This window comes from Jaculus jaculus, chromosome 4 (genome assembly GCF_020740685.1).
Source record: "Jaculus jaculus isolate mJacJac1 chromosome 4, mJacJac1.mat.Y.cur, whole genome shotgun sequence".
In the NCBI taxonomy this organism is placed as follows: Eukaryota; Metazoa; Chordata; class Mammalia; order Rodentia; family Dipodidae; genus Jaculus; species Jaculus jaculus.
In genome coordinates this window covers 10,277,121-10,294,094 of record NC_059105.1, presented here as the reverse complement: position 1 = coordinate 10,294,094, position 16,974 = coordinate 10,277,121, and the positions used below count along the sequence as shown (strand labels likewise).

The 16,974-nt window shown below is 41.6% G+C and overlaps 1 protein-coding gene across 1 annotated transcript in view; it reads right to left on the bottom strand.

Moving 5' to 3' along the window:
* Positions 1 to 16,974, bottom strand: part of Farsb (phenylalanyl-tRNA synthetase subunit beta) — an 80,707-nt gene that overhangs the window by 51,730 nt on the left and 12,003 nt on the right. The window contains exons 4-10 of the mRNA XM_004662884.2: positions 15,070 to 15,139; positions 14,062 to 14,177; positions 10,352 to 10,502; positions 7,364 to 7,472; positions 5,063 to 5,133; positions 3,785 to 3,846; positions 1,724 to 1,775 (exon numbers count right to left, since the gene is read on the bottom strand). Of these exons, the coding sequence (XP_004662941.1) occupies positions 1,724 to 1,775; positions 3,785 to 3,846; positions 5,063 to 5,133; positions 7,364 to 7,472; positions 10,352 to 10,502; positions 14,062 to 14,177; positions 15,070 to 15,139 (631 nt within the window). The remainder of the gene's footprint in view (positions 1 to 1,723; positions 1,776 to 3,784; positions 3,847 to 5,062; positions 5,134 to 7,363; positions 7,473 to 10,351; positions 10,503 to 14,061; positions 14,178 to 15,069; positions 15,140 to 16,974) is intronic.

Below are 16,974 nucleotides of genomic sequence, written 5' to 3'. Positions count from 1 at the left end.
TAGTGGCACATGACTTTAATCCCAGCACTCGGGAAGCAGAGGTAGGAGGATCACCGTTGAGTTAGAGGCCACCCTGAGACTGCATAGGGAATTCCAGGTCAGCCTGGGCTAGAACCAGACCCTACCTTGTAAAACCAAAAAAAAGTACTTTGGTCCAAGTAAGGGCCTGGGACTGCTCAAACTGCAGAAGCACCGGCGCCACCCGGACACTGTGACAGGGCAGGCTCTGGTGTTAGCAGCAACGACGGCCGACAAGTGTGCAGGAAGTGGAGAGGCCCAGGGGAAGTGCCAAGCAGTAGCGACGTGAGGCTCTGGACTTTGGCACTGACTGTTACAACAGGAACACCAACACCTGGCTGAATATCTCTATGAGTTATTTGCAGAGGTAAGAGGCCCTGCCATGCATGCAGAAATGAAGAATCACTGAATTATTTACTCTGTGATTCTGTACCTGAGGTACAAAATATAGTAGAAAAAAAAGTTGTGTCAACTAGGATTACATAATTCCTGGTAAAGAAGTATGTCTTCTTATAGTCATAGAAGAGCATGAAAGGCTAGAAGACAATGTACGAAGTAACAGATGACAAAGGGTTTTATGTGCCTCCCCTCCAAGCTCCGACTGAATTCAAACCCTCTAGCCCCCCTCCTTCCTTACTTCCAACCTCACCACTCCCTTGCTGGCATAAATAAAACGTCCTTAGGCCCAAAGGTGTGTGTGGGGGGGGGGGGGACTGACACTGAAAATATAACTTCAGTTATACATAAAGTACAATGCTTAACACTAACATTTTTAGGAAGGGAAAGGTTTGGATCTTGTCAGGTTTTATCTACTTATTACAGAAACCACTTTTGTCTCGAAATTAACTTTATAGCCAACAGGGAACAATGGAAAGTGCAAAGTCCAAAGGAACACAAGCTGATCAGAGAATGGTCTCACGAAGTCAGAATCAGCTGAGTCGCTACATTTGATGTTTTCTTTTCTTTTCTTTTTTTTTTTTTTGGTAGCACTGAAGACTGAATGCAAGACCCTGTGCATGCTAGACAAACCCTTGACTACAGAGCTATTCCTCCAGCCCCTAATGTCCCATGTTAGCAAGGCCATCAAGCTGGGGGTGGTGATCGACTCCTGCAGTCCCAGCCCTGGGGAGGTGAAAACTGGAAGATCAATTCAAGGCCAGCCTGAATGCAAGGCAAAAGCAAGGCCCTGTCTCAGAAAACTACAAAAAGAGTGGTAATAGTTCAGATTTTTACCAAGTTCCTGTTATGACCAGAACTGTGCTTATTAAGTATTATTAATATATTTGGAACTATTTATTAGTAATGGCCTTCACAACTATTATTAAAGTGTGAACAGACTAATTACATTTGCAGGGCTCAGAAATCTTCACTATAAATTACCCAGTTAACTAGTGAATAAGAGAATAAATCGTGAGAATTCTGGTCATGAAAGGTTTCTGTGTAACACTGTGTTGGCAGCTACAGCCAGACTTAAATCCTAACTACACCACTTAGTAACAGGCAACCAATTTAACACCTCACAGTTTCAGGTTCTTCCCGCAGAAAGGCACAGTAACAACACCCATCCTAACATGGTTATTGTTTGGTCTGAATCCACACGAGGCACACAGGACAGCACCTGCCATACGGGCGGCTGGGTAGACAAACCAGTTAGCAGAGTGACAAGTACAAGTAACACTGCTGTCCCTGTCTCTTGAGTACTTACTGGAAAGACACTTGATTTTCCGTTAGGTGAAACGACCTCAGCTGCTTCGACCCTAAAAATAATAATAAAAGGAAACAAAATGCTTTAGAAATGTCCCATAAATTTTTTAAATGCATAGCTAATAACTGGTCTGGTCCACAGTTCTAGCTGATGCATTCAGTCTACATAATCTAGCACTTACACTATATATACAGCATTACCTTACCATTCCATACGCTGAGGCTCCCCCAGTGCCCTTTAGACAATGTCCACCAGGGAAGTTTATTTCCCAGTAGTATGACAAATGTATCCTACATGGACCCCTGGACAACACTGGTATTAACCCGGCTATTGTACTGTTACGGAATGAAGGCTAACTGCCATGCCCTTGTAATACAAATTTAGAAAGCAAAACAGCTGGCCATGGTGGCGCACACCTTTACTCCCAGAACTTGGAAGGCAGAGGTAGGAGGATTGCCAAGAGTTCGAGGCCACCCTGAGACTCATAGTGAATTCCAGGTCAGCCTGGGCTAGAGTGAGATCCTACCTCAAAACAAACAAAACAAAAAGCAAAACAGGGCTGGAGAGATGGCAGAGCCATTAGGAGAGCTTCCCGAGCAAGCATAAGGGCCTGAGAAGTGAAGCCTCCTAGAGGCTGTGTATTGTTAATGGAGGCTCATAGGTGTTACAACCAGCTTCCCCTTGCAAGTGTTTGGCACACTCTCCTGTTGCTGTTGTCCATCTAATGTTGTCCAGGAGGTGATGTCCACCCTCTGCTCCTGCTATTGTTTCCCCGTCACCATGGAGCTTCCCCTTGAGTCTATAGACCAAAATAAACTCTTCCCTCCAGCAAGCTGCTTTTGGTCAGATGTTTTCTGCCAGCAACGTGAAATCGACTGGAACACCACGTAAAACAACTATGTATGGCCATACACACCCATAACGCCAGTCCCACAAGGGTGCAGACCCAAAAATCAATGGAGCCCTACAAGCTCAGTAAATGGAGAAAAAACTCCAGCTCAAAACAAGACCAGGCAGAAGAGTGACAGAGCAAGACATCCAATGTGCCACTCTGGCAAACATGTGGGGTGCAGCAAGAGCACATACATGTGCATACACCCCCCCACACACACACATACATGCACATGCACAAACAAACAAACAAAAAAAAACTGGCCAGGTGTAGTGGTGCACACCTTTAATTCCAGTACTCAGGAGACCAAGATAGAAGTACCACTATGAGTATGAGGCTAGCCTGAGACTACAGTAGTGAAGTTCAGGTCAGCCTGAACTAGAATAAGACCCTACCTCGAAAAACCAAAAAAAGATCGAGTACACATAATTCCACTTGTTCTTTACAGGTAGGTACACAGTCAATAAGCTGCGATGCCAGTACATAGTAAAGACTGTAGCCCCGTAGGGCTGGTGCTGTGGCTCAGTGGATATGTCACTTGCCACACAAGCATGATAAGCAGCATCTGAAAACCCAGAACCCATGTCAAGGCCAGATGTTTGAGGCAGTCCGCTTATAATCCCAGAACTTACAAGGCAGAAAAAGGGGACTTCCCAGGGCAAGCTGGCTGGCTAGACTAGCTAATCAGCAAGCTCTGGGTTCAAGGGAGAAACTCTGCCTCAGCAAATAAAACAGAACCATCGAGGAAGACACCCAACATCAACTTCTGCCCTCAGCACCCTGTGCACAGCACCCAAGCATATGAGCACTTATCACATGCACACACCCCCCACACACATAACAAAAAAATCTCACTGAGATAGGGATATGCTTTGCTCTTATTTATGCTGGCTCCATCTTTACCTTCTCAAGTCCACTAGTCACTAAATGGGAATTACATGTCATGGCTCCTTGAAGCCTTCCCAGATTGGTCTCACGCAAAACAATACGCAAACTTTCAAAGAGTTATTCCTTTTTACGTTCAACATTACTTAGGTCTGTCTTATCTCCCTAAACAAACACTGTTCCAGTAACAGGAACTGCATTTCCACTGCTGCATTTAGCACACAGAGCCTTAGTGCCTTGGCTTTAAAACAGAGGCTATCAGTAAAGATGCTGAATTCACTTACGTAAATCGATTTTCACAATATTCACTGAACATGGTAACGATAATATCAAGGACGATTTTTGCCTGTAAGAGAAAAAAAAGCAAATATTATGGTAACTTACAAATATATTCTCTCTGTACTCAGATGGTAAGACTTGATATAATTTAGTCCTCAAACAACTAAAAATGGGTCTTTATATATACATCCTAAGACAGGAAATGGGATAAACCTTTATGAGTAGGCCTATTCTTCTCTTCAGGTGTTCTGTATTTGGGCAATTCTCGCAGAGTCACAATCCATGACTGAGACAAATCATTTCGTTCCCCCACCCCCAACCCTGGATTAAAGGGTTTCAAGAAAGACAAATGGCTAGTTACTGGAGTAAATGTTATCAATTTCAAGCCTCTGAAGCCAGACTGCTTGAGTCCTGGATCAAGTACTGCTAATGGTATGACTGTGGACAAGCTACTTACTCTCTCTGCATCTCAATGTTCTTACCTGCTAAAAGGAGGTAATGATAATTCTACTCTCTCCTAACGATGAGAATTAAATGCAATAATGTACACAAAAACATGCATAATAGTGCCTGATGGGTGGAAAGGGCCATCTAAGTTTGAGTCAGTTTTTTGTGTGCATGTGTGGTTTTTTTGAGGTACACTCTCACTCTAGCCCAGACTGACCATTTGGAATTCACTATGTAATCTCACGGTGGCCTTGAACTCATGGTGATCCTCCTACCTCTGCCTCCCAAATGCTGGGATTACAGGCTCAAGCCTTCATGTCAGTATAAGAAAATCTTCATTATCGCCACTTCTTTCTTTTTCTTTTTTCCAGACAAAGGTCTCATGCAGCACAAGGCTTTGAACTTGCTAAGGAGCCAAAGATGACACTGAACTCCAGATCCTCCTGCCTTCATTTCCCCAGTATTGGGGTTACAGGAATATACCACCACACACACCACAGCCGGTTCATTGTTGAAGAAAAACTTTCCTTAGGGACCCCCCAGTCTCTATCTTACAGTTACGTACACAGCTCACTCTCCCTGTAGGCCGGGAGCTCTTTGAAGTCAAGGAATGTAACTCTTTCCATTTCTAGCCCTGGAGAACATTAAATGTTCATTAAGCATCTGTCAGATTAATGAAAGCACTGCAGTGTATGGATGATGTATGTCTTTTTACTTTTGTAAGTTTCTAAAATATGTTCCCATCTATAATAAACATGAATTTTCATCACAGTCTTGGCCAAGAATTAAATGTATCCTGCCTGACAATACAAAAATTGGTTAAAAATAGTATTTACCTTGGTAAAGTCAGTTCCTGTGCATTCAATGAATACATTTCTGGTATTTACTGTGATTTTTGAATGATTTCCTGAAAACAAATAACACCAAGCACCTTCAGAACCACAAGAGTGCTCCACAGCCCAACAAAGCACTAGCAACATTCTGCATCTGGAACATACCTAATACCTCAGAGTCACATGCACAGGCAACTTTTCTTTTCGTTTACTTTCTTGAGATAGGGTCTTGTTAGTCCAGGCTGACCTCAAACTCATAGCAATACTCCTGCCTCAGCGTCCCACATGCTGGGATTACAGGCATGAGATACTATGCTTGGCGCAGGAATATACAACTCTTAATATCCCATAAACTGGAGAATACAGATAAAATAGCATGCCTTCCCCCAAAATGATGCCTCATCTACTCTTCACTATAATCATGTGATGTAACTGCAGACAAAGCAACTAAGATTGAGAAAAACGAGGCTGTCTGACCATGACCACAAGCTGTTCAGCAACCAGGTTAAGAGTTGCATCTAGACCTGGAGAATGCTGAGGCCCATGTTATTACAACAAGGTTAAGAGCTGCATCTAGATCTGGAGCAGTTAAGGTATATGCCTAAGAACCCTAAGAACCCAGGTTTGATTCTCCAGGTCCCACATAAGCCAGATGCACAAAGTGGCATGTGTGTCTGGAGTTCATTTGCAGTAGCTGGAGGCCCTGGAATGCCTATTCTCTCTCTGTCTGTCACAAATAAGTAAATAAAATAAATAATTTTTTTTAAAAAAGCTATAGATAAGTTTGAAATTAAAGAAAATTACTGTTAAAAATAAAATACTGGGCTGGAAAGATAACTTAGCAGGCAAAACACTTGCCTGTGAAGCCTAAGCACCCATGTTCTACAGCAGCACAAAGCAACATAAGCGTGCCAGGTTGCACATGTGCACAAGATGCACACACATCTGGAGTTTGATTGCAGTAGATGGAAGCCCTGGCGCACCAATTCTCTCCCCCCGCTGCATAAGAAAGAAGTAAAGGGACTGGGGAAATGGCTTAGTGGTTACAGCATTTGCCTGCAAAGCCTAAGGACCCGGGCTCAATTCCCCAGGACCCACATAAGCCAGATGCACAACAGGGCACATGTGTCTGGAGTTCATATGCAATGGCTAGAGGCCCTGGTGTGCCCATTCTCTCTACCTGTCTATCTCTCTCATAAATAAATAAATGAATTTTTTTTAAGTAAAATAGGGAGTAGTTAAAGGTACTTGTTTGCAAAACCTACTGGCCTGAGGTTCAATTCCCCAGTACCCATTCAAAGCCAAATGCCCAAAGTAGTGTATGTGTCTGAAGATCATCTGCAGCAGCAAGAAGCCCTGGCATGCCCATATTCATTCTCTCTTATAACTAAATAAAAACATTTTAATAAACAATTAAAATATCAGTACCCTTTAGAAGAATGTAACAGATCCCAAAGACTAGTATATAAACTAAATGTATAATTTACACAATTGTAAATACTTATACATTAATTACATGAAAATTACAGTTAAACTCAAAGCACAAAAAAAATGAATAAAAAGAAGTATTAAAATACAATCTACAAAAGACCTGAGATTCAGATGAAAAATTGTTGAACTTTACTTCAGCCAAGTCTAGTCAGAAACGCTTAAGCAAGAAAACACAGGCTCACGCCACATAGGGAGGGAATACATGCCTACAATGGGAAAGTTATGAGCCCTAGGTATGTAATGCCTGCTGATGTCTGGCTAAATGCATATTATGCTCACCAAACTGCCTGGTAGCACATTTCTTAATGTTCATACCCATATTTTAATGCTACTCTCACTTTTGGTTAGAGAAGCTTTTCTTTCCAGATGGTAGTGATCTCTGGGATGATTCAGAAAGCACCATGGGTGCTATGAAGTGACAGAGGAGTGTTCAGCACTGAAACATCTCTGTCACACCTCCCATGGCTCAGGGTCCATTGCAGAAGAGGTGGCGGAATCAATGTAAGAGCCAAAGGAAGGGTAGGACTCTACTTACAACGTGCTCCTCCACACAAAAATGGCCTGGATATCCATAACTTCACAGTGCCTGACACTACCTACACAAGACCATCATAATAGGAGGAAAAGATCATGACATCCAAATAAAAGAGAGACTAATTGAGAGAGGGAGGGGATATGATGGAGAGTGGAGTTGTGAAGGGAAAAGTGTGTGGGGGGAGTTATCATGGTTTACTGGCTACAATTATGGAAGTTGGCAATAATAAAAAAATTAAAAGGACAGAAAAAGGAAAAACAGAAAAATCCATAACTCACCATTTATGATTGGAGGCATTGAAAGGACAACACCATTGCTATCATAGATAACGGGGTACAGAGGTTTATTTTCAAGGATATGTAAGTAATGTTTAAGGTGGTTGTCAGTCTGAAAAGAAATTAGGTCAAACAAAATTAGTTTATTTCTACTACAGTTCTGATATATTAATCTGATTTTTTAAAAAAAGAAATACCAAAAAATTAAAATGTTCTAAATCACAGAGAGCTTATATACAGATAAAAATAGCACATAAAATATACAAATATAAAGTAATATGTTTATGTCTTTATCAGATGTCACCTCCTACTGGGGAGAGAGGAGAACACAACTCAGTCAGTCATTTTCTAGAGTGATAGTGACTTAGACTGGTTTCTTCAAGTCATTCTAAACAAAATGTAAACCACCACAAAACTTTTTAGACAAGCGAACCAAAATCACAAGAAAATCAGGCCATGGATAACAGTTGCTTGTCCCAAATGATACTTACTATTTCTACTTGTTACTTATATTCTTTTTTTTTTTTTTTAGAAAGGTTGAAAATAAATAACTTAATGCTTCACATTAAGGCCTTATAAAAAGAAAAGCAAGAGCAAGACAAACCAAAAATCAGTACATGGAAAGAAATAACAAAAATTGGGGCAGAAATCAATGACATACAAACAGCAAGACAAAGAATCAATGGAACAAGGAGTTGGTTCTTTCAAAGGACAAATAAGTCCAGTAAACCCTTAGCAACTCTAGCCAAATACTTATATTCTTAAGTGACTGTTTAATCTGTTTTCACTGCTAAGGCTACAGAACACTGATACCAGGAGGCAGGCCCTTTGTAATACTCCCCCACTAATCTTTTCCTATACTTGCTTGAGTATGAATTCAACATAAATATGAACATGGGACTTCTACTTCGGTTGTTCTCAATTCTTGTAGCATATTAACAGCACCCCAGAGGTTAAAAAAGTAGTAGTAGTCTGGACTTGGTGGCTCATGCCTACAATCTCAGCACTTGGGGGGTTGAAGCATGAGGACAGCTGTGAGTTCCAGGAAAACTTGGGCTACAGTGTGAAACCCTGTCTAAGAAAAAGAAACTAACAATAAGCAAAGCCAAATAACATCATAAGCTACAGCTGCTTAGATGTGGGTCACAGACCACAAAGAGTCACCTAACTGAATGTGGAGGCTACCAACAATCTGGCAACAGCGCAAGGTTTCTGAACGCACACCAAAAATCACTTCAAAATCCAAGACAAAATGCACCTTCCATATCTCTGGTCGTGTGCACCTGTGTTGCATGACAAGTTCACTGTTGCCCGGGCTTTGCCACACGGCTCTGCACTGTGCAGGCCGCCACATCACGCACTGCCAGTGATCACTGCCTGCAACAACGCGGCACTGAACTATAGTGAACGTCAGTGTATGCATACAACTTCTGCTCTTACAAACGTAACTAACAGCTCAGTTACAGAAGAGAAGACTTTGTGATCTCACAGTTCTCCTGCTTCAGCCTCGCAAGTGCTAGGATTACTGTGTTTAACACTGCGCCCAGCTAACAAGACTAAATATTTTCCTGTCACTCCTCATCATCTAAGTATCAAATCAGTTATCATTAGATTATATTGTGCTAGATTGTTTGATTTTACAAACTGTTTATAAATCATTTTGTGTCACAAATTTCTGTGAAGCAGCATTCTCAGTATTAGTAATTATAAAATCAAATCATCAATTAACTAAAACACACTGAAAATGTTCTTCAAACTGCAGTAGCTATTATACCTATGTGATGTGTGCATGTGTGTGTGTGTGTGTGTGTGTGTGTGTGCGCGCCACGTGCATGCACATGTGCACGTGAGCACACGTGTGGAGGTCAGAAGACAGTCAGGTTGTCGGGCCTCTCCTTGCACCTCGTTTAAGACATGGACTCGGGCTGGAGAGATGGCTTAGCGGTTAAGCGCTTGCCTGTGAAGCCTAAGGACCCTGGTTCGAGGCTCGGTTCCCCAGGTCCCACGTTAGCCAGATGCACAAGGGGGCGCACGCGTCTGGAGTTCGTTTGCAGAGGCTGGAAGCCCTGGCGCGCCCATTCTCTCTCTCTCCCTCTATCTTTCTCTCTGTGTCTGTCGCTCTCAAATAAATAAAAAATTAAAAAAAAAAAAAAAAAAAGAAACCTGCCATGACTTTAAAAAAAAAAAAAAAAGACGTGGACTCCCTTCCTGCTGCACGTCACTGAGAAGGCCGCACTAGGTGGCGCACGAGCTCTGGGAGTCTCCTGACCCACCTCCCACTGCCACAGCTGTGTTGTTACGAGACCATCAGTCACTGCACATCTGCTTTAACATGGATGCTGGGGTTCCAAACTCCACTTGCCAGGTTTGAGGAGCAAGCACCTTTAACCACTCGGTAATCTCCCCAGCCCAAATTAAATTCTATATGTGAAAATAAGCAATCTCATTAGTATGTAATTTAGCTTGATCTTTAATAAATGATATTTTATGTGTGATAAAATTGTCTTTTAATCATTTAAAATTAATTCCTTTGAGTTTATTATCAGCAAATGTTTGTTTTGCCTATCTTATATGCCTATATACTTAGGGTCATATAAAAATCTCAGGCAAAAAGGAGGCCCAAGTGGGCAGTTTAGGAAGCCCCAGTGTAAATCAGATGAATCAGTGCCTCTGGGAATGAGGCCAGGCATTCCTAGTTTTTGAAAAGCATTCACTACCTTTCCCTAATTCTAAAACTTTCATGGCATTTCATAAATTATGCAAAGCTATTGCATAATAATTAAAAAACAAAGAACATTCGTGGGCTGGAGAGAGATGGCTTAGAGGTTAAGGTGTTTACCTGCAAAGCCAAAGGACCCAGGTTCAATTTCCCAGATGCACAGGGTGGCACATGTGTCTGGAGTTCATCTGCAATGGCTATAGGCCCTAGCATGCCCATTCTCTGTCTCTCTATGAAATAAATAAAAATATTTTTTAAAAAAGACCATCCACCTTGTACATGTTCATCAGTTCGCAGGCTGTGTACTCCTTGGTCTTATTCAGAGGCTTGAATCTGATATCTGAAGGACGCTTCGCAGTGTAAGTAAACGGGCCTGATAAAGTGTCCAGATCATGGGTGCCAATAGCAACCAGCGCTCTTTTCCTAAACGGTGAAAGAGAGAAAGAGAAGAAACTAGGACCTGAATGCTCCCAGCAGAAGTTCTGAAGATAACAAAAGATCTTGTTTTAATTTTTTAATTTAAACACTTCCCTAAAACAGCTTATTGCTTCTATACAACATCCTGAAATATAACAAATTCCTAAACTCATTAGAGGAATTACAAAGCTGGTAAAAATACTTAACGTTAAAAGCCGAAGCCAGTTCCTTATCATGAGACTTTCCTAGGTACATCGTCTTCAAACTCAGCATTCTTCTTACCTTTTCTTAAGCTATCTGCATGGTGGCTTAGCTTGCTGATAGATATGTCATTACTAAGCAAAACAGTAAGAAATTAAGTATAATGGTATTTTTATTTATTTGCTCGTTTGGAAAAGAGAAATTTATCAAGTATCCCTCAGAGCACAGTGGGGGAGGGAGGCAGTAGAAGAAAACCACTTGCCAGTACAGAAGTATCACTTCTTAACAAAGAAGATAAAAGGGCCTGACAAGCCTGGGTAAAGCTAGTAGGTAACTGTTAAGTTATCTGTTTGGGGCTTATTTATTTTAAATTTATTTACTTTTAAATATTTACTTATTTGAGAGAGAGAAAGAGGCAGGTATGAGAAAATAGGTATGCCAGGGCTACAGCTAGTGCAAGCGAACTGCAGACACATGTGCCACCTTGTGTAGCTGACTTACGTGGGTACTGGGGAATCAAACCTTGATCCTTAGACTCACAGGCAATCTTAACCGCTAAGCCATCTCTCCAGCCCTTTTCTGTTATTCTGAGACAAGGTATTGTTTTCCTGTAGCTCAGGCTGGCTTGAAACTCCAAGGACCCAGGCAGAACTCAGGCACTTTCTGTATCTTAGGCTGGAATTCAGATCCACCCCAAGTAACATGTATCTTAGGGCTAGACCCCAGAACTGCCCACGGTGACACCTTCTCCAGAAAGGAGGCTGGAGATCCAAGAAACTTTAATAAAACTCAGTCTACTGGGGGACATCCACTCAACTATCATAATTAACATTAAAAGCTTTTAAACTTAGTTATTAAAAAAAAATAACAAACTTGATCCATATGCATTTGATAATTTCACAATCTCTTAATCAAAATTATAAGGAGTTGGAGCTTAAATCTACTGCTGCCCTTCAGAGTTCCAGTACAGCACACCATTAAACAAACCTCTTCACGTTTGTCTCAGTGCTCTTCCTAGTAACAACCCCTAAGTTTAGGGGGTGGAGGACACATGTACTTTTCAAGAGAAGTATGTAGCTCAAGGTCTGATTACTTATTAAGGTTTTTGGTGCCCAGAACAGTCTTAAGTCTAACAAAGAATCTCTTATTACTAACCACTCAACACCCTTGGTTAGCTCATATAATGCCATTATGGCTTAAAGGCAGCTTGAGATCCTGTCAGAGGACACTGTGGCCTCCTGGCAGCCTGCAGCCTGCATCCTGCTTCCTGCACTGACATGCTCTCTGGACTGTAGGAAAAGGCTCCCAATAACCATGCTGGGAGTGTCACTCACCATCTATTTCATTCCTGCCAATCACAAGCATCTGAACCACGCTCAGAAAAGGAACTGTAATAAAACCCACACTCTTCATCTCATGGTAATGAGCCACTCTGGAGAATTTCTACTGAACCAGAGATAGAAAACTAGGAATTGCCAGACCATTCATCAGGTGGAAAGAAACTTACCAATAACAATGGGGAACTTCTTTAAAGTCTCTTTTGAAGAATGAATTATGTGTCAAAATTCAATCATACTCAAGAGTGGATCACATAATACCAATTTTTTTGTTTTGTTTTCAGTTTTTCAAGGTAGGGTCTCACTCTAGCCCAGGCTGACCCAGAATTCGCCATGTAGTCTCAGGGTGGCCTTGAACTTACATCAATCCACCTACCTCTGCCTTCCAAGTGCTGGGATTAAAGGCATACATAACTATGCCTGGCAAAAGTACCCATTTTTAAAATGCTGCAAAACTATTCTTCAAATTATCATGGTTTATACATGGTAACATGACCCATTGCATGAACAAGACCCTGAATTTGGTCCTCAGCACTGGATGAATAAATAAATGAATAAATAATAAATTTAAAAATGATTTGAGACACTTGGGAGATGATTCAGCAGTTAAGGTGCTTGTCTACAAAGCCTAATGAGCTAGGTCCAATTTTCCAGTCCCCACGTAAAGCCAGATGGACAAAGTGGTGCACACATCTGGAGTCTGTAATGCCTGGAGGCCCTGGCATGTCCATTCTCTCCCTCTCTCTGGCTGTCTCGTTCTGCTTGCAAATAAATAAATAAAAATATTTTTTTTAATGATCTGAATACTCAGCAGGCCAAGGTAGAAAGATTGTTGTGAGTTTGAGGCCAGCCTGAGGCTACATAGTGAATTCCAGGTTAGCCTGTGCTAGAATGAGACCCTACCTTGAAAAAAACAAAAACAACAACAACAAAATTATTAACAGAAACAAAAAGAAAATAAACAATAAAATCTCTATGACTGGATGCTGCTTTGTATACTATTCAAAATATATTTACTGGTTCTCCAAGAGTCTACCTTTTCTTTAAAATTTTAATTTATTCACATTATTTGAGAGACAGAAATATAGGCAGAGAGAGAGAGAGGGAGAGAGTGGGCACACCAGGGCCTCCCGCCATTGCAAATGAACTCCAGTCTGGCTTATGTGGGTCCTGGGGAATCAAACCTGGGTCCTTTGGTTTTGCAGACAAGCAGCTTAACCGCTAAGCCATCTCTCCAGCGACCCCCACCCCCGCCACACACACCCCCCACCATTTTTTTGTTTTTTTGAGATAGGGCCTTGCTACAGTCCAGGCTAACCTGGAATTCACTCTATAGACTCATGATGGCTTTGAACTCACAACAATCCTCCTACCTCTTCCTCCCAAGTGCTGGGATTAATGGTGGGCGCCATCACACCCATGTCCATGCCCAGCTGAGTCTACCATTTTTAAACTGTACAAATGTTTTACAGAACATACATATATATCAAAGTGAAACTCCCATATTAGTTTAGAAAGGCTTTAAGAAAAGTGTGTAATATAAGGGCAGAAAAAAAAAATGATGTTACCAGGTGAGATGGCTCAGTCCTTAAAGGCATTCGCTTGCAAAGCCTACTGTCCCAAGTTCAAATCCCCAGTACCCACGGAAAGCCAGGTGCACCAAGTGGCACATGCATCTAGTTCACTGGCAGTGGCAGGAGGCCCTGGAGGACTCACTCATTCTCTTTCTGCTTGCAAATTAAAACAGAAAAATGATAACATCAAAATAAGGACGAGGGAGGAGGAGGTGGAAAAGGACAAGGGGGACAAAGTAGCAGCATGAGAGAGGACAATGGTCAGAACACACTGTGTATGTATGGAGGTTGTCAATAAAGTTTTAAAATGAAAGAAAAATATGCAGAAGAGGACAAAAGGAAGGAAAGATGGATTAAGAAAATAAAGACCGAAAGGGCAAAAGAGACAAGACACAGAAAGGGGTGGACAGGAGAGGAGGGAGAGGAAGGGGCAGGCAAGGAGAAAACAGATACCTGCAAATGTTCTGGTGCAATTTCTCTTGAAGTTCAATGAAGCTGTCATACCGATCCTTGGTAAACTTTACATTCCGGAGAACGGCTGCTACAGCAAAAGGGCGTATTTTAGCTGTCTGGAAGTCACAATGCCGTTAGATAGTAACAAAGTTCGAGTCAAACAGGCACGAATTCACTTATTCAACCAACAAGTAAGCAATCAAGTGGTAAGAGACAGAGTCACTATCCACAGAATTTGCATTTTAAAACCTTTACATAATTTGCTCATGGTCCTTATTTTTACTGTATATCACAATCTAAACAATTATATCTCAAATATATTTTTATTTAAATAATTTATGCTTTGTCATACCAGACATTTAACACAGGGTATTCCTCATGCTAAGCTAGTGTTCTACCACTGAGCTACGTCCTTAGCCCGCACATGCTGGTTTAAATAGTTCTGGTTTTGGCTTTTGGTAACAGGGTCTCACGTCGTCCAGACTCACCATGTAGCTGAAGCTGATCTTGACCTTCCTCTCCTAAGGACGACAGGCGTGTACGCCGTGCCTGACTCAAACGTGCTCGAAAATTCAGTATGTTCCAAAATCAAGTATTGGAACAGACCATTTGTTTTCTTTTATTTTTGGTAATATACTGACCTCTTTTAAAGAGTAAGAGGCTTGGGTTAGAGAGATGGCTTAACGGTTAAGGCACTTGCCTACAAAGCCTAAGGACCAGGTTCAACTCCCTAGTATCCATGTAAGCCAGACACACAAGGTGGCACAGGCATCTGAAGTTCATTTGCAGTGGCTAGAGGCCCCGGTATGCCCATTCTCAGTATCTGTCTTTCCCTCTTTCTCTCTCAAATAAATAAATAATTTTTAAAACTTAAAAACAAGAGAGTTAAGAAGCTTTTAGCCTCAAACCAAATGATCACTGGAAATCACATATGGCTTTGTTCCTTTCCCACCTTATTAATACATACACAAAAGAATTTTTAAGGGAAAAATAATTATTTTTTATTACCTCCTCTGTGATAATCAATTTTTGGATTTCTCCATTAGGCATTACCCGTTTAAATACTGGAGCCTTAATCCTAAAATAATAAAACAGAGTTACTCACAATTAACATATGTGATAAATCAATTACATCCTATGCTTATAAATGATACAGTTGAGAAGCTTGCTTAAACTCAACTCCTGACTCTGGCCTGGAGGCCAAGCCTATGTTTTTAACACAGAATGCAATTGTTGCAGACTCATGGACCACTTGCAAGTCACTTCCTAATCATAAAAAGTCACAAGACACTCACTGAAAACGGAGATCCTAGGGACTAGAGTGATGGCTTAGTGGTTAAGGCACTTGCCTGTTGTGGTGGTTTGATTCAGGTGTCCCCCATAAACTTAGGTGTTCTGAATGCTAGGTTCCCAGCTGATGGAGATTTGGGAATTAACGCCTCTTAGAGGAAGTGTATTGTTGGGGGTGGCCTTATGGGTGTTATAGCCAGTTTCCCCTTCCCAGCGTTTGGCACACTCTCCTATTGCTATGGTCCACCTTATGTTGGTCAGGGAGTGATGTCAACCCTCTTCTCATGCCATGGTGGAGCTTCCTCTCAAGCCTGTAAGCTAAAATAAACCTCTTTTTTTCCCAGAAGCTGTTCTTGCTTGGGTGATTTCTACCAGCAATGAGAACCTGACTGCAATACCTATGAAGCCTAAGGACCCAGGTTCGATTCCCCAGTGCCTACATAAGCCAGATGCACAAGGTGGCACATGCATCTGGAGTTCATCTGCAGTTACTAGAAGCTTTGGCATGCCTATTCTCTCCCTCCCTCCCTCTCTCCCTCCTCTCTCTCTCTCTCTCTATATGTGTGTGTGTGTGTGTGTGTGTGTGTGTGTGTATACACACACACACACACACACACACACACACACACACACACATATACACATATATATACACCTGCATTTCTCTCTCAAATGAATAAATAAAATACATGTAGAAATAGAGAGCCTAGCCAGGTGTAGCCCACATCTTGTAATCCGAGTACTGAGAAAGCAGGGACAGGAGGATAAATATCAGTTCAAGGCTAGCCCGGTCTACATAGTGAGTTCTAAGCCTGCCAGGACTATATAGTGAGACCTTGCCTCGAAAAATATATTAAAAGTAAGCTAAATAAATAAAATCACAAACACTGACAAGAAAGGAATAAGAAATATACTCCAAAAATTAACCTTGACCCAAAAATACAAGTATTTAATTGTTGTGCACAGAAGCAATTGGGCAAAGCCTGGTTGTAAGCACCTTAACCAAAGGACTGAGCATGAGTTCACTAACATCTACATTCACCTGAAGGTTTGCTTCTGAATCTAGCCCAGCAGCCAAAAGCATTCATCCTAATGCAGAATGTATCTTTTCACCCTCTCCACTTTACGTATTTATAACCTACACTTATTACATGAAGAGGTGGAAGGTGCCTTAAGAATCTTCATTATAGCCAGGCATGGTGGCACAGACCTTTAATCCCAGTACTCGGGAGGCAGAGGTAGGAGGATTACTGTGAGTTCCAGACCAGCATGGGCCTACAGATGAGTTCCAGGTCAGCCTGGGCCACAGTGAGACCCTACCTTAGAAAAACAAAAAACTAAAATAAAAACTTCGTTATAAAGCCGGGCATGATGGCACACGTCTTTAATACCAGCACTTGGGAGGCAAAGGTAGGAGCATCGGCATGAGATCGAGGCCACCCTGAGACTACATAGTGAATTCCAGGTCAGCCTGGGCTAGCGTGAGACCCTACCTTGGAAAAACCAAAAACTAAAATAAAATAAACACTTCATTATAGATTAGAAGATTAAAACTAAAAAAAAGAAAAAAAGAAACCAGGCTGGAGGAATAGCTCAGCAGCTAAGGCATTTGCCTGCAAAGCC